At 36.9% G+C, this 14,208-nt stretch overlaps 1 protein-coding gene across 4 annotated transcripts in view; it reads right to left on the bottom strand.

Moving 5' to 3' along the window:
• Positions 1–14,208, bottom strand: part of LOC113108919 (unconventional myosin-XVI-like) — a 222,370-nt gene that overhangs the window by 113,571 nt on the left and 94,591 nt on the right. For all 4 annotated transcript variants that reach the window (XM_026272343.1, XM_026272342.1, XM_026272344.1 and 1 more), the window contains exons 5-8: positions 5,410–5,518; positions 4,336–4,460; positions 4,075–4,200; positions 477–552 (exon numbers count right to left, since the gene is read on the bottom strand). In XM_026272343.1, coding sequence (XP_026128128.1) covers positions 477–552; positions 4,075–4,200; positions 4,336–4,460; positions 5,410–5,518 — 436 coding nt within the window. The remainder of the gene's footprint in view (positions 1–476; positions 553–4,074; positions 4,201–4,335; positions 4,461–5,409; positions 5,519–14,208) is intronic.

The following is a 14,208-nucleotide window of genomic DNA, read 5'->3' as shown; positions in this document are numbered from 1 at the left end:
ATTAATTATAAGGCCTAATGCACCGAAACAGAGATGTCCGTACCGTGACGGTTCGGGACGAATACATGTATCGTTACATTTTTCTTAGTTAATTTCTCTTGGTTCATGTCAAATAAATTTTGATAAATAAGTCGCACCTGACTATAAGTCGCAGGACCAGCCAAACTATGAAAAAAAGTGCGACATATATAGTCCGGAATATAATATAATATTATGATTATTATTATTATTATTACATTTACAATATATTATACAATTGACAATATATTATTATAATTAAAGTGAAAAAAAAAATATTTTTTAATAGTAATTTATGGGGAAAACCAAAGTTTATTTGATTTCTTTCTTTCTTTATTTCTCTCTCTTTTTTCAACACTTTGTGGTGAAACAGAACCAGCTCCTCCTAGATATCAACATCAGTCACTCAAAACGTTGTATAGGTTGACCACTAGTGCAGTTTTTGTGTGTGCTTGTACCTGAGGGCTTGTCCTGGCTGCAGTTCAGGAGAGTAGGGTCTGCCTTGTGCTTCAACAGCTGGCTCACTATGTGGGTCTGCAGGGACACAAACACACGCACACACACATCTTGAGAGGAACTCAAAGAGAATGCTAAAAGATGTAGGTCACAGCTTAAAGACGTCTGCATCCATCAGCTTGGAGTCTAATCTAAAGCATTGGCTCCGCTCCTGCTTCCAGCACCAAACATATGCTCACACCTCACATTCACACAGCCTGCACACAGATACACACATATTCATCTACATTTATACTACGGGGCTGTTGAATGATTGATTCTGATTGACTGACACAATTTCTGAGGTGTGCAATTATTTTCTGGTAAACACACGGCGAATGTAGTTCCAGGCAGCTCTCTTGACCGCATTACAGTTAGTTCCATATCACTTCGCACAGTAAAACCGTAATAATGTTCACGCAGTTTGCACAAAAAGGTGTTGTCAGCACTGCCTTGACCATTTTATCAGTTAGCCTATATAGTGTAGAAACTTAAAGCATGACATTTCCCACTAGCAAGGTAATCACAACACTGTTTAGAGATGCAAAAGGTAACGTTAGCCTAATTCACACAAGCTCTCTCTCTCTCTTTCTCTTTGTCTCTCTGTCTCTCTCTCGCTCTCTTTCTAATAACTTCATAAATAACTGCATTAGAATGCAATCAACGGCTCAAGCCTCCATTACCAGCTTTAAAATGACGTTTTGGAGCTAGCAAAAGAGGCATTGGATGAGATGTGGAAAAATGTTTTCCTACTCACAATAGCAATTTAAGGACAAAACCCAGACGAACCCCTTTAAATATATCATCTGATCAATGTCTTGAGGTGTGGTAAATGTAGTATACTATAAGTGGGAAATAATTGACTCGGGGCCGTTGAATTATTTCTCACTTGTTAAATTATTTCTCACTTGTTTACTTGTCTATTTAATTCTGTTAGTGTGCATCTGCTTGCTTTACACAAACACACACGCACACATGGCACTATATCACTGTTTCAGACTGGATTTGTGCAGCAGGAGTGTGCGTGACTGTCTGCATACTATGTCTGAAGTGAAAGCATGTTTTGATGTATTATGTATGTGTCCAAAATTAGCTCAAAACAGCTTTAGGGAGAAAATACAACAGAATAACTTGTCAGATGGCTGAATTCAATAGAAATGGCTTAAACCTTAAGTGTGTAATTTAATTTTAAATATGTATATCATCTTACAACCATTGCTATAACTTCTGAGTAGTTTATTAGTTTCCGAAATGTCAGCAAATAGTTTTTTTTTTTTTTTTTCAATAGCTAAAAAATTCATCAATTTATTTATTTGTTTGTTGGTTCCTCCATTCAATCAATTTTACAGGTTTAGTTTTGTATTTGTTTTTAATTATTTAATTATTAAGGGTTTAATTTGCATTAATTTGTTCATTTATTTTGTATCCATCCATGAAAAAGAAATATAATATAAAAGTGAAATGTCAAGAAGCAAACCTGGGTTGCTTCATTTTTTTGTGAAGCTCTTAATGGCTAAAGTTAATATCAGAGAGAGAGAGAGAAAACATGCATGAAGCCGTGAATGAAACTGCTGCTGTATGAGAGGCAGAAAAGCCTGAAGATCAGCACGAAGTCAACCAGACACATGCTTTGCCAGCTTTTATCTAGTCTGATTCTCATAATACAATACTAAAGGTTTTAGTTCAACAAGAGTGTGTAATTGTCTCAGAGAGGCTTTAAAAACACCATAGTGGCTTGTACACATCACATATTTACTCACCGCTGCCAAATAAATGTGTATGTGATAGGTGGTGGGTGTAATACTGTATTCCCACCCTGTTTACTGCATGTAGTGTTCAATGTTTCCAGCGGTTCAGATGGTGCATGGCAGTTCTGCTGAGTCACACAACCATCTGCAGTGCTAATGACTGACTCGATGTGTCTGTCTGTGTGTTTGAGAAAGATTCTGCCCTGCCGCAATGAATTATAGATGTGGGCAGAGAAAACATCTCTCGGAGTGTGTTTATTATTTGCGAGTGTGTGTGTGGGTGTCTGAGACTACAGATCAAACACTAGTCACTGCAATCTCAGCCCACCCTCCACTAACAAATACTAATTACATTTTACATCCTTTTTCATGAGAACATCATTCTACAGTTTGAGGTTTCTTGAGAATATGGAAGGATATACTGAAGATATGAATCTTAAGTACCATGATACTGCATTTATGATTACTATAATGTCAAATCTACCACAGCCACAGGAGTTTTTGTAACTCTCAGCAGAGTATTGTCTTGCACTCTCTCTCTCTTGAATCTCTAGAGGTCCTGTAGACCTTTTCCACCAAAATGACTAGAATAATAAAAACTGTAATCTGCCACCAAAACAATTGCCATATTTTTATAAGTCACCATGTCCTAGTAGGGCTCTGAAAGTTTTGGCTCCAGCACCAGCAACATAGTTAGTAGAAAAACTAAACCATACACTTGGCTGCAAAAGCAAACTAAAAACCTGAGCCTCAGAAAAGAAAGAGGGGAGGGAAAAGGAAAACAGAAAGGTGTGCAAGTAGGCAGGAGTATCCTGAGGGACAAAAAGAACAAAGGAGAAGAAAGAAGGAAAACTCTCTTCATCAGCAACCTGAAACATTATCAAATATTTGACCATGTCAGCAGGTTCATCCTTTCCTCTAGAAATCAATCTCCTCTAGCGTAAGCAGTGTTATTCAACTATAAAACACATTAGTACTTCATATGATCCTCCAAGCGAGAGTCAATCTGGCTGAGAATTGGTAAGATCAATGCAATGATGAAGCGACATTAATCAGAAACAGGAAGGGTAGGTGAATTAATTAGCTGTATTTGGTCTACGATAACTAATTTCAATACGTTCCACAGACCGTGACCAGAAATCTGATAAAATGGCTAAATGCAAAGGCAAATGAAATATAGCATATTACACTCATGCGAATTCAAATTAGCCAGAACATTTGTTTTGTCCAATTCAGCAGACTTTTTGACACCAAGTGCTACAGAAGTAAAAACAAACAAACACATAAATAAATAAACAACTTTTATAGTATACATTTGTTTATTTGTATAACACTATGGATTAACGTAATATGTATTTATTTTACTTACCTGCTATCTTTAGCTTGGCATGTAAATACTTTTAATAAATAACGTAAAAATTATTTTAATTAACTTATTTGCATTTAATATATAGTGAAATATTAATCTTAAATTAAATTAATTTATTTTTAATTTAATTTCTAGTTGTGTGTGTGTTTTTTTTATTTCATAGCACTTCAGATTAAATTAAATTAAATTAAATTAAATTAAATTAAATTAAATTAAATTAAATTAAATTAAATTAAATTAAATTAAATTAAATTAACACAGGGAGGTCTGGCATGTTAAAAAACATTTCTACATTTCTAAAATATCTGAAGAAAACAAATACATATAATATTCTATCAATCATGTGCCTAAAGTTGCAAAGCCCTGGTTTAGTCCACATTTAACTGTGATTTCGAGTCAGTGTCCATCCTGAAATGACATGTAATGCCATTTAATGATATGTACCTGCCCGTATTTGGCAGCTAGATGTAATGGTGTCCAGAAGCTGTTGTCAGACACCTGGACATCTGCCCCGTTCTCCAGCAGCACAGACACCACCTCCTTATAACCACTGGCACTGGCGATGTGTAGCTGCAAACACAGATGCACACGTCACATGCTTTGAGCCTTCCGATTCAAATCACCATCTGTACACATTACACAGACTGTGCTATATTTAGAGATCAGCCAACCGTAACACATTTCGGGATGGATGCATTTTCTCACCAGCGTGACCCCGTCATCATTTTGTTGATTGACACTGCCCCCGCTGCTGACAAGCTGCCTCACGTCAGACAGCATGGTGGATGAGCGCTGGGTCTTCATCTGGTGCATAGAACTCATGTCCACTCCTGATGAACACAAAGACAGGTGATGAGGTGAGAAGCAGATGATGGACAGGAGGAGTTATTGTGACCGAGCTATTATGTACGGGATCAGACAAGACGGGATCTCTCTCAGTGTCCTCATTTTGTCTCATCTGGAGAATACAAATCATCTTAACTTGCAAATAGTGCTCTATTAGACAAAGCAGATCAGAGCAGCATAACAGAAGATGAGGAGCTGTACAGAGTTAGTTGGAGGCTTGACTCTAATGATAAACGAGCTCAAGTGACAGCAGCCCAGAGAAGTGTGTCTGTTTCGCTGGATCTCACTGATTGATTCTCAGGCTAAAGTAACTCTAACTGAATCCAGCATGTGAGCTGACAGAACGGATGACTGTTAACGACACGGCTGAATGGTAGGACTGTACATACAATTCAGTCGGTAGAAATATATTTGAGCGGTTATCAGTTGTCAGGACTGCTTTGTTGTTTACAGGTGTTAGCAATGGGAAACACGGTGTCACACAAAAATCTAACTAGAATGTGCCCTACACCAGACAAGATGAAAAAGAGCTGCTGCAGTTTCAGTTTATAAAAAAAATAAAAAATCCAGACAGAACAGAAGAGTTTTACCATCTAAAATATGTCCTAAACAGCAAATAATCATAATACAATAATTTCTGAGGGACCATGTGACACTAAACACTGGAGTAATGATGCTGAAAATTCATCTTTGCATCACAGAAATAAATTGAGTTTTAAAATACATTCAAATAGAAATATTTAAATTATTTTAAATTGTATTAATATTTCACAATATTACAGTTTGTACTGCATTCCTTATCAAATAAATGCAGCTATGGCGAAATCAATCAAATCAATCACAATCTAAACCAAACTTGTAAATGGTAGTATACTTTTTTATGTAGTCAAATAAAACTGACAAATAAAGAACCAAATGAATGAAGGATCCTACCATTCTCCTCCAGGTGTTTGATGAGGATGTAGCTGGTTTCCGTCCCCTCTGTGGCGTAGTCGAGTGGAATGTTCCCGTTCACATCCTGCAGGAGCACGTTGACTCCAGCCTACAGGCGAGGAAAGATGGAGAGGTGAGGGGGAGGGGAAGATGGCAATGAGATAAAGCAAAACAAGACATAAACAAATGGAGTCCCTTCTTGCCCCATTCATCAGTCTGCAATCGATGATAAACTACAGCCAATTATCACACTTTCCCAGCATTCCCCAGGCCCCCGAGCTCAAGGATGAGCTACATTAACAGAAAATAGTGCGTTAACTAACTCATTAAGATAGGAGCAGGTTAATAGGGTCTCCAGTTCAGTGTCGAGTGTTTGGGTGGCAGTGGGTGATGTGATTTATGAGCGTCTGGTCTCTAGAGACTATCAGACTGTGATAAGACTCTGGATAAGCAGAAAAGCATGATGCAGGGTTACACATGAATAGCTACTTCATTACATGAACACAATCAGAAAAACTAGACAGGGGCAATCAAATAAACTAGATGACGTATAAGACAAGAAAATGGCAAGAAACAGAACCACTGTACCACTCAGATATTGTAACAGTTACTTAACAAATACTTAACATAAGGGAATCGCACAAAACGTGTCCAGACCACACTGCATTGCAAAATGTAAAAAATAAATAAATAAATAGATAAAATACTCAAACAATAAAACAAATCACTTGTACTTTATATTATACAAATACATACAGACAGACAGACAAAGACAGACAGACAGACAGACAGAAAGACAGACAGACAGACAGAGAGACAGAAAGACAGACAGACAGACAGACAGACACAGACAGACAGACAGAGACAGGCAGAAAGACAGACACAGACAGAAAGACAGACACAGACAAAAAGACAGACAGACAGAGACAGGCAGAAAGACAGACACAGACAGACAGACAGACAGTCAGTCAGTCAGACACAGACAGTCAGACACAGACAGACACAGACAGACAGAAAGACAGAGACAGGCAGAAAGACAGACAAAGACAAACACAGGCAGACAGACTGTCAGACAGACACAGACAGGCAGACACAGACAGACAGGCAGGCAGACACACAGACAGACAGACAGACAGACACAGACAGACAAACAGAAAGAAAGACAGACAGACACAGGCAGATACAGACAGAAAGACAGACAGACACAGACAAGCAGACAGACTGTCAGACAGATAGACAGAGACAGGCAGACACACAGACAGACAGACAGACGGACAGACAGACAGACGGACAGACAGACAAACAGACAGACAAGCAGACAGACCAACAGACAGACACAGTCAGACAAAGATAGATAGACAGACAGACAGAAAGACAGACAGAAAGAAAGACAGACAGACAAACAGACAGACAAGCAGACAGACCGACCGACAGACAGACACAGACAGACAAAGATAGACAGACAGACAGACAGACAGAAAGACAGACAGAGACAGGCAGAGACAGGCAGACACACAGACAGACACAGACAGACAAACAGAAAGACAGACAGACAGACAGACACAGACAAGCAGACAGACACAGGCAGACAGACTGTCAGACAGATAGACAGAGACAGGCAGACACACAGACAGACAGACAGTCAGACACAGACAGACCGACAGACAGACACAGACAGACAAGCAGACAAACAGACAGACACAGACAAGCAGTCAGACAGACAAATAGACAGGCAGGCAGGCAAACAGACAGACAGACAGACACAGACAAGCAAACAGACAGAAAGACATACAGAGACAGACAGACCAAAAAGATAGACAAGCAGACAGACAGACAGACACAAAGACATACTGGTGAGAAATTTTGCCTGGTTACGGGTTTGAAACACTAAAAACTTTTTTTTAACCAGAGATCTGTTAAATGTCTAAAGTACAGAAATGTAAGTGTCACTAATGCAGGTAAAAGCTAAGACATACTTTATTAGCAGTGAGCAATAAATTAATTAATTCCAAAGACCTTATTAATGTGCTAAATTAAGACAGAGGAGGAAGCCATGACATTTAAAATACAAAACCAAACTTCAGCAAATCACTGCATGAAATTTACAACTATCTCTCACGATGGCCTGCGTGTAATTAAAGCTGCAAATGGCACATCTCCATCTGACTGGATGGAGCACAAAGGCATTGTGACAAATCTGCAGCTTATTGTTTCTTTTCCCAGCATGCGTTTTAAATCCAGCCATCAGCACATTCAGACTGTGGAGGTTGTGTCAATCACGCACTGAGGTTAGCGGTAGGTTAATGAATGTATTAATTAACATTAACAATCAGCAGCTCCTTTGTCTGAATTTATGAGTGATGAGTTTTTGGGACACACCCCCACAAAACACACACGCACACACTCAAAGCTCCAGAGAGTGCTGATGGATCTGACAGTGTGCCACAGGAGCGTGTCATGACCTCCTCCCTGAGATCTCATGCCGCAGGAATCACAACAGTCCTGACGCAATACACCACAGTCTCCCAACTCACTGGGGACACATGAGGACATGTGTTGTGTGTGTGTGAGTGTTTGTATTGGAGATCCATCGATCCGTCTGGAGTTGAACTGTTATTGTGTGTGCGAATTGATTAGGTGGGGTCATTGTGAAGGAGATGTCGGTCTGATAAGGACCTCTTGCACTGAGATAAGAGCTGATGAAGATATCAGCATCATCTCCTCTGATCGACCAACTGCACCGTGTCCTCTGTGACACTGTGAGACTCCTGAATACTAAACAACCAATACACACACAGATGTGCAAGCTTGCTCTTTTACACGCTATTACACACTAGATTCTCAACATGTGAGAACTAAATTAATATAAATCAGAATCAGAATTTGTGAAGTATGTTTACACATATAAGGAATTTGTCTTGGATTTGAATTTGTCTTGGCTTCCACTGCATACAGACATACATATATTTGAAGGTAACAAAAATATAACCGTAACAATAAAGAGTATAAACAACAAGGCCGGTTGAGTGAATGGAAATGAGCGACCCCTGCTCGACCCACTGGTCTCGAGTCCCACGGAGAAGATGGAAGGATATAAAACAGGAGCGACGACAGTGACGGACGAGAGAGGACCAGACCTGTATTTATTTTGTGTTTGCTTTTGTTTTTGTGTGGCAGTCGTCCGCGAGGGGCTGTCGCGCTGTTTTGTGTTTAATTTGTTATTAAAGTTGTGATTTTGATTGTCCCCCGGTTCCCGCCTCCTTCTTCCGTGGTTCATGGAGTTGTATTGTTACAATAATATAATATAATATAATATAATATAATATAATATAATATAATATAATATAATATAATATAATATAATATAATATAATACATGCATTACTTAATTCTTTCAATTGCAATACATTTTTAAATATATTATAATAATATTACAATAATAAGCTAACACAATTATGGTTATATTACAATTATAGGCTAATAAACTCTCTATCTGACCCATCATGAGTATTTCTATGGTCAATGACAGTCAGAAAAGAGAGAATGAGCAATCACCAATAAAGAAAAAAATTCAAAGATTCCACCATCTCCTGAGAGGATCTTGAAGGCGCCATTGCTAACGGTATCAAGCTTGCACTTAAAGAACAACAGAGTACTTTGGATTCAGTTGTGGCCTCAACAGCAAGAGATGCGACAGACTCTGTACGGACCCCAGCATTGCATGACCTAGATAGGGACATAAATATCCTTCGGATGAGACGTTTAACCGAGGTCCTGACTCTCTGTGGTCATTAAAAATCCCAGGATGTCTTTCGAAAAGAGTAGAGGTGTGACCTCGGCATCCTGGCTAAATTCGCCCATTGGCCTCTGACCATCATGGCCTCCTAACAATCCCCATATCTGCTGATTGGCTTGATCATGCCGTCTCCTCTCCACCAGTAAGCTGGTGTGAGGTGGGCGTTCAATGGCGCAATATGGTTGCCGTTGCATCATCCAGGTGGATGCTGCACACTGGTGGTGGATGAGGTGATACCCCCTGTCTATGTAAGTGCTTTGAGTGCATAAATCATTTCAAATCTACTATCTGACATTCAATTTTCTGTCGACTGGGAGAGGAAGTGGTCTAACCTCAGAATAAAACTTAAAAAAACTGGTCTTATACATTATATTTTCAAAGTTATTAATAGACATATATAACTCCATACAAAAGATTCAAAATTTAATACATCAGGTACTTTTCTTTATATGTTTTGGGAGTGTCCTATTGTATATAATCTGTGTCCACATGTCAACTTTGTTGTATCCTCTTTACTACAAACTGACTACATGGTCAAGTTTATGTCTTATACAAAAAAAAGAATGTTGTTTGTTGGTTTTACAGCTGCAAAAAAGACAATAATACAGAACTGGTTTACACCGTGTGGCACGTGTGTGGGAAAACGTATTGAATCCATAGTATTCTTAAAATAGTTGCCTGTGAATGTACAACGGCAGGAATTAATAAGATCAAACCTAGCACAATTGATGTTTGGCAGATTTTTTTTTTTTTTTTTTAAATACAGGATTATATATAAAATAAAATAAACAATTATCTTTCTCATTGTAATATTTAAATTGAATATATGTCTGTTGTTGTTGTTCTTGCATTTTTTTCTGAATGGATGTTATGTGGTTAGTTGTTATTTGTAAAAATAATAATATAAAGTTGGTCAAAAAACTATATATAAATGCCTGCGTTGACGTGCTAATTTTGACAGCACTAATATAAGATCAGTATTTGAACATGGTTTCTTTGCACTACAATAGACACACAAAAATGATTTGCATCATGTCTGTTTTGTGTGCGCAAACACAATATGGAAAAGGGAACTTGCTTTATCAAATTAATCCATTTTTCAGTATATATTGGTCACGTTGTTCTTTTAACCTTTGTATTTTCCACCTTTTGTGTTCCGCTATTGTACATTCATCCAGACATTTTGCCGCTATGCTGTATAGTGACAGTGGTGATGTAAATGATAAAATAGTTTGGCCAATCCGGGGCCCCTGCACACGTGTGGCTTCTAGGCTGCATCCTACGCAAGCCTTTGTGTTTATCCACACCTGCTGAGAGTAACAGCAGTAATTAAAAGATTGATCATCATAGGCTAGACAGCAGCCATAAATTGTCACAAAAAGTGTGAAAAACACAATCAATTGTGTCATGCCTTTTCAGCACACTCATTTGAGGGCAGCACAAGGGGTTAACAGGCTGACCTCCAGGACTCTTTCAACCAATCTTGTATTATGATGAATAACAATAATTATTCATTTACCCTGACAGAAAAGCTTTCAAATTATTAGCAGTCACTTTAACGCGTGTTCGACTTTCGCAGTGATGCCTATTGATCCTTTCTCCACCTCACTTCCTTTTTCATTCACTTTCATTTAGAGACAGTGTGGTGCAAGCAAGGTCACAAGGAAAAGCCAAGGAATCTGCACACACACACACACACACACACACAGTCAGTAGAGCTCAGCTCAGGTGTGCTTCAAAGGCCACAGTAACTGAACCTGACAGTACAGAGGACTGCGGAGACAGAAACGGCGAATCATGTCAACAAAGGAGAAACAGATGAAACGTCCTCCCGAGTAAACAACAGTGACTCGTTCCTCTGACTGCACCAGGAAACAAGGACAATCACGTAACATAATTACATCTAATCTACATGATGATGGCTGCCTGCGTCCCATTACAGGGCTTAGAGCTCAGGCTTAATTGCCTTCGTTAAATTTAATCTGTTATGATAATAGGCTAATAGGAATGAAAGTAAATGAGACTTTCTAACCAATTTGGCAAACTTCAGAACATCATGGTTCACGGACGTGGATTCAGCGTTCAACACCTTTTTTAAACTACTCAAGGACTCTTGCATTGTAAACAGGTGACAACTATCCACTTTCTCTACTTTCCAGTTTAATTTTGATAACTTTTTACCCTCTCACTAACCCATATAGACAGGAAACAAGCAATTTAACTACGTTAGCCTGTGAAATGACTTGATGTTGATATGAAAACGTGAACACTGATATGTTAATGTGATGTCAACACCATTAAGCTTTCTGACTTGAAAACTTTCTTGTGTTGATTCTTTAAATGGACTGGGGAAAGAGCAATTGTAGGGCCCCATAAAATCTGTTTTTTTTGTTTTTGTTTTTTTTCGAAATCCATTTTATATATATATATATATATATATATATATATATATATATATATGTATATATATATATATATGTATATATGTATATATATATATATATGTATATATATATATATATATATATATATATATATATATATATATATATATATATATATATATATATATATATATATATATTTTTTTTTTTTTGGATTTTTCATTGTAATTGTTCAATTTATCAGCAATTTATAAAACCAAAATTACTTTTTTCCCGGCCCTATGAAACACGTTTTTACGTTCCTTCAAATTCTGTTTTACTTTTACCAAATTGAGTACTTCCCATTAGTTTTCTGGATTCCATTTTAATGGTTTCATTAAATTTGAATCTAAAGCACCTCTAGTTAATTGATTTTATAAAAAAATTATTATTATTATTATTATTATTATTATGGTCTTTTATCAGAAATCCTGTTATTTTTCTGGTAAATATATTCTGGTCAATTATTTTTCTTGTAAATATATATAAATAGCAATAATTTGATTATTAGTTGGAATCCTATCATTACATTAACTATAGTATATTTCTGTCACAGTTTCTTCATATTAAACCAAACTTTTATTTTGACAGGTTGTAGTGAAGGCATTCCATATTATACTAGACTGGATTCCATGATTCTGTCCGTGTTTTCTGCATCACAGAAATCATAGGGCCCTACAATTAAATCACGACTGAACATAAACTACAACTATAGTTGATTAAAAGCACGTCCTGTGTGAGGTGTGCCATCCAGAAAGCTGACAAAATCTACATCAAAAACAAATAAAAAGGTAACTGATGGAAAACTACCCATAACTAAAGGTATTTTACCAAATACTGCAGGTAAATAAAATACAATTTGCCATGTCTGTTTAGTTGGAAAAGCAGCAAAGAAAATCCTTTTTTCCCCATGATGTCAATTTAATATAGGTTTGTTTCTTCAGGAAGTAATCCTCATAGGAAATGACTAAGCTAATGAACCCTTACCTAATGCATCTCTAACCTAAATGAAATAAAGACGAGTCTGTGATTGGCAGCCTAACATAGTGCCTTCTAAATCCTGACTAATCCAAATAAAATAAGGTCGTTATGGTCCACTTTTGGAAGCAGGATGCAGTAAAATATGGAGGAAGGAAAAATAGAGAGGCAGAGGCAGAGGGAGACAGAGAGAGATACTTCTAGCCTGAAGTCTGAGTGTGTGTGGGAGATTCTGACCTAAAGCACTGCATATTGCACAGCAGAGATAAGAGCATTAACAGCAGAGACAACACAGCACGACATGAGACAAAAAAACTAATCTAAAACAGTTTGCATTATAAAACCAGCATATTAGTGAAGGAAATGTGGTGTCAGGTTTCAGATACCTGACAAGAACACACCCCAAAAGTCAAAAGTAAAAAAAAAACGTATTATATTTTGCGTAATGAAAATGAATACTTAATAATAATAATAATAATAATAATAATAATAATAATAATAATAATAATATGTTGTTGTTTTTTTTACAACGTGAAATTATTTTCATGAAAGATGGATTTATTTATTATTTTAGGTTAATAATTATTTTAACACTTTATTTTAAGGACCTATTCTCACCATTAACACGTTGCTTATTAGCTTCCATATTACTAGCACATTGGCTGTTTATTAGTACTTATAAAGCACACATTAATGCCTTATTCTGCATGACTTTATTCTAGATCCCTTAATCCGACCCTATACCTAAACTTAACAACTTCCTTATTAAATATTAATAAGCAGCAAATCAGAAGTTTATTGAGTTAAAAGTGAAAGAGTGTTCCCTATTCTAAAGTGTTACCTATGTGTAATAATACATAGTTCATTTATGCAACAATATTTCTAAAGATGTATAAGCATATTACTATAAGCATATGAAACTTTATTAGTCAGAAAGATAGATAAAGATTGAATAATGAAATAATTGCCATAATGCAACAAATATGAATTGTCATAAAAACGGTCTTAATTTTCTTTTGAAAAACATAAATTATTATTATTCTTATTGTTTAGGGGTTGAAACATTGACATGTATTTGTGAGCCAAATAACTGGAAATACATTGAGAGATATTCTTGCAAATGACTGACTTGTGGAAGACACGACTGCAGGTACTGCAACTGACATTAAATGGAACAAAAGACACAGCAAGACTGGTGAAAAGTAATACGGAGATTGAAAATTTGTAACCATAGCAACGGAGACGACCCTTTCTCCAGCGGGGTGACTCACCCGCAGGCAGAGGCAGAGAAAAGAGGTTAAAGGGGCTTGCTTGAAGAGGAAGCCTTGTCTTTTTTTTTTTTTTTTTCTTATATCAATAAAATTCCAGAGCCAAACAGAGAGCTGTGTTAATTCTCAATTTCTGACACACGGCTAACCAAATAATGAGATGTCAGTCAGGCTTAAGGTTGTCAATCAAACGATAACCGTGCAGATGCCTGCTGCTTATTGACAACTACATTTTTACTCAAAATTTGAGTACTATACAAGTACATATATATTTAATGAGGGATGAATTGCATTTGAATAGTTGAAATGGTAATCACTGAAACTTCCAAACAAT

This window comes from Carassius auratus, chromosome 9 (genome assembly GCF_003368295.1).
Source record: "Carassius auratus strain Wakin chromosome 9, ASM336829v1, whole genome shotgun sequence".
In the NCBI taxonomy this organism is placed as follows: Eukaryota; Metazoa; Chordata; class Actinopteri; order Cypriniformes; family Cyprinidae; genus Carassius; species Carassius auratus.
The sequence above is the reverse complement of the archived record's forward strand: the minus strand, read 5'-3'. Positions and strand labels throughout refer to the sequence as shown.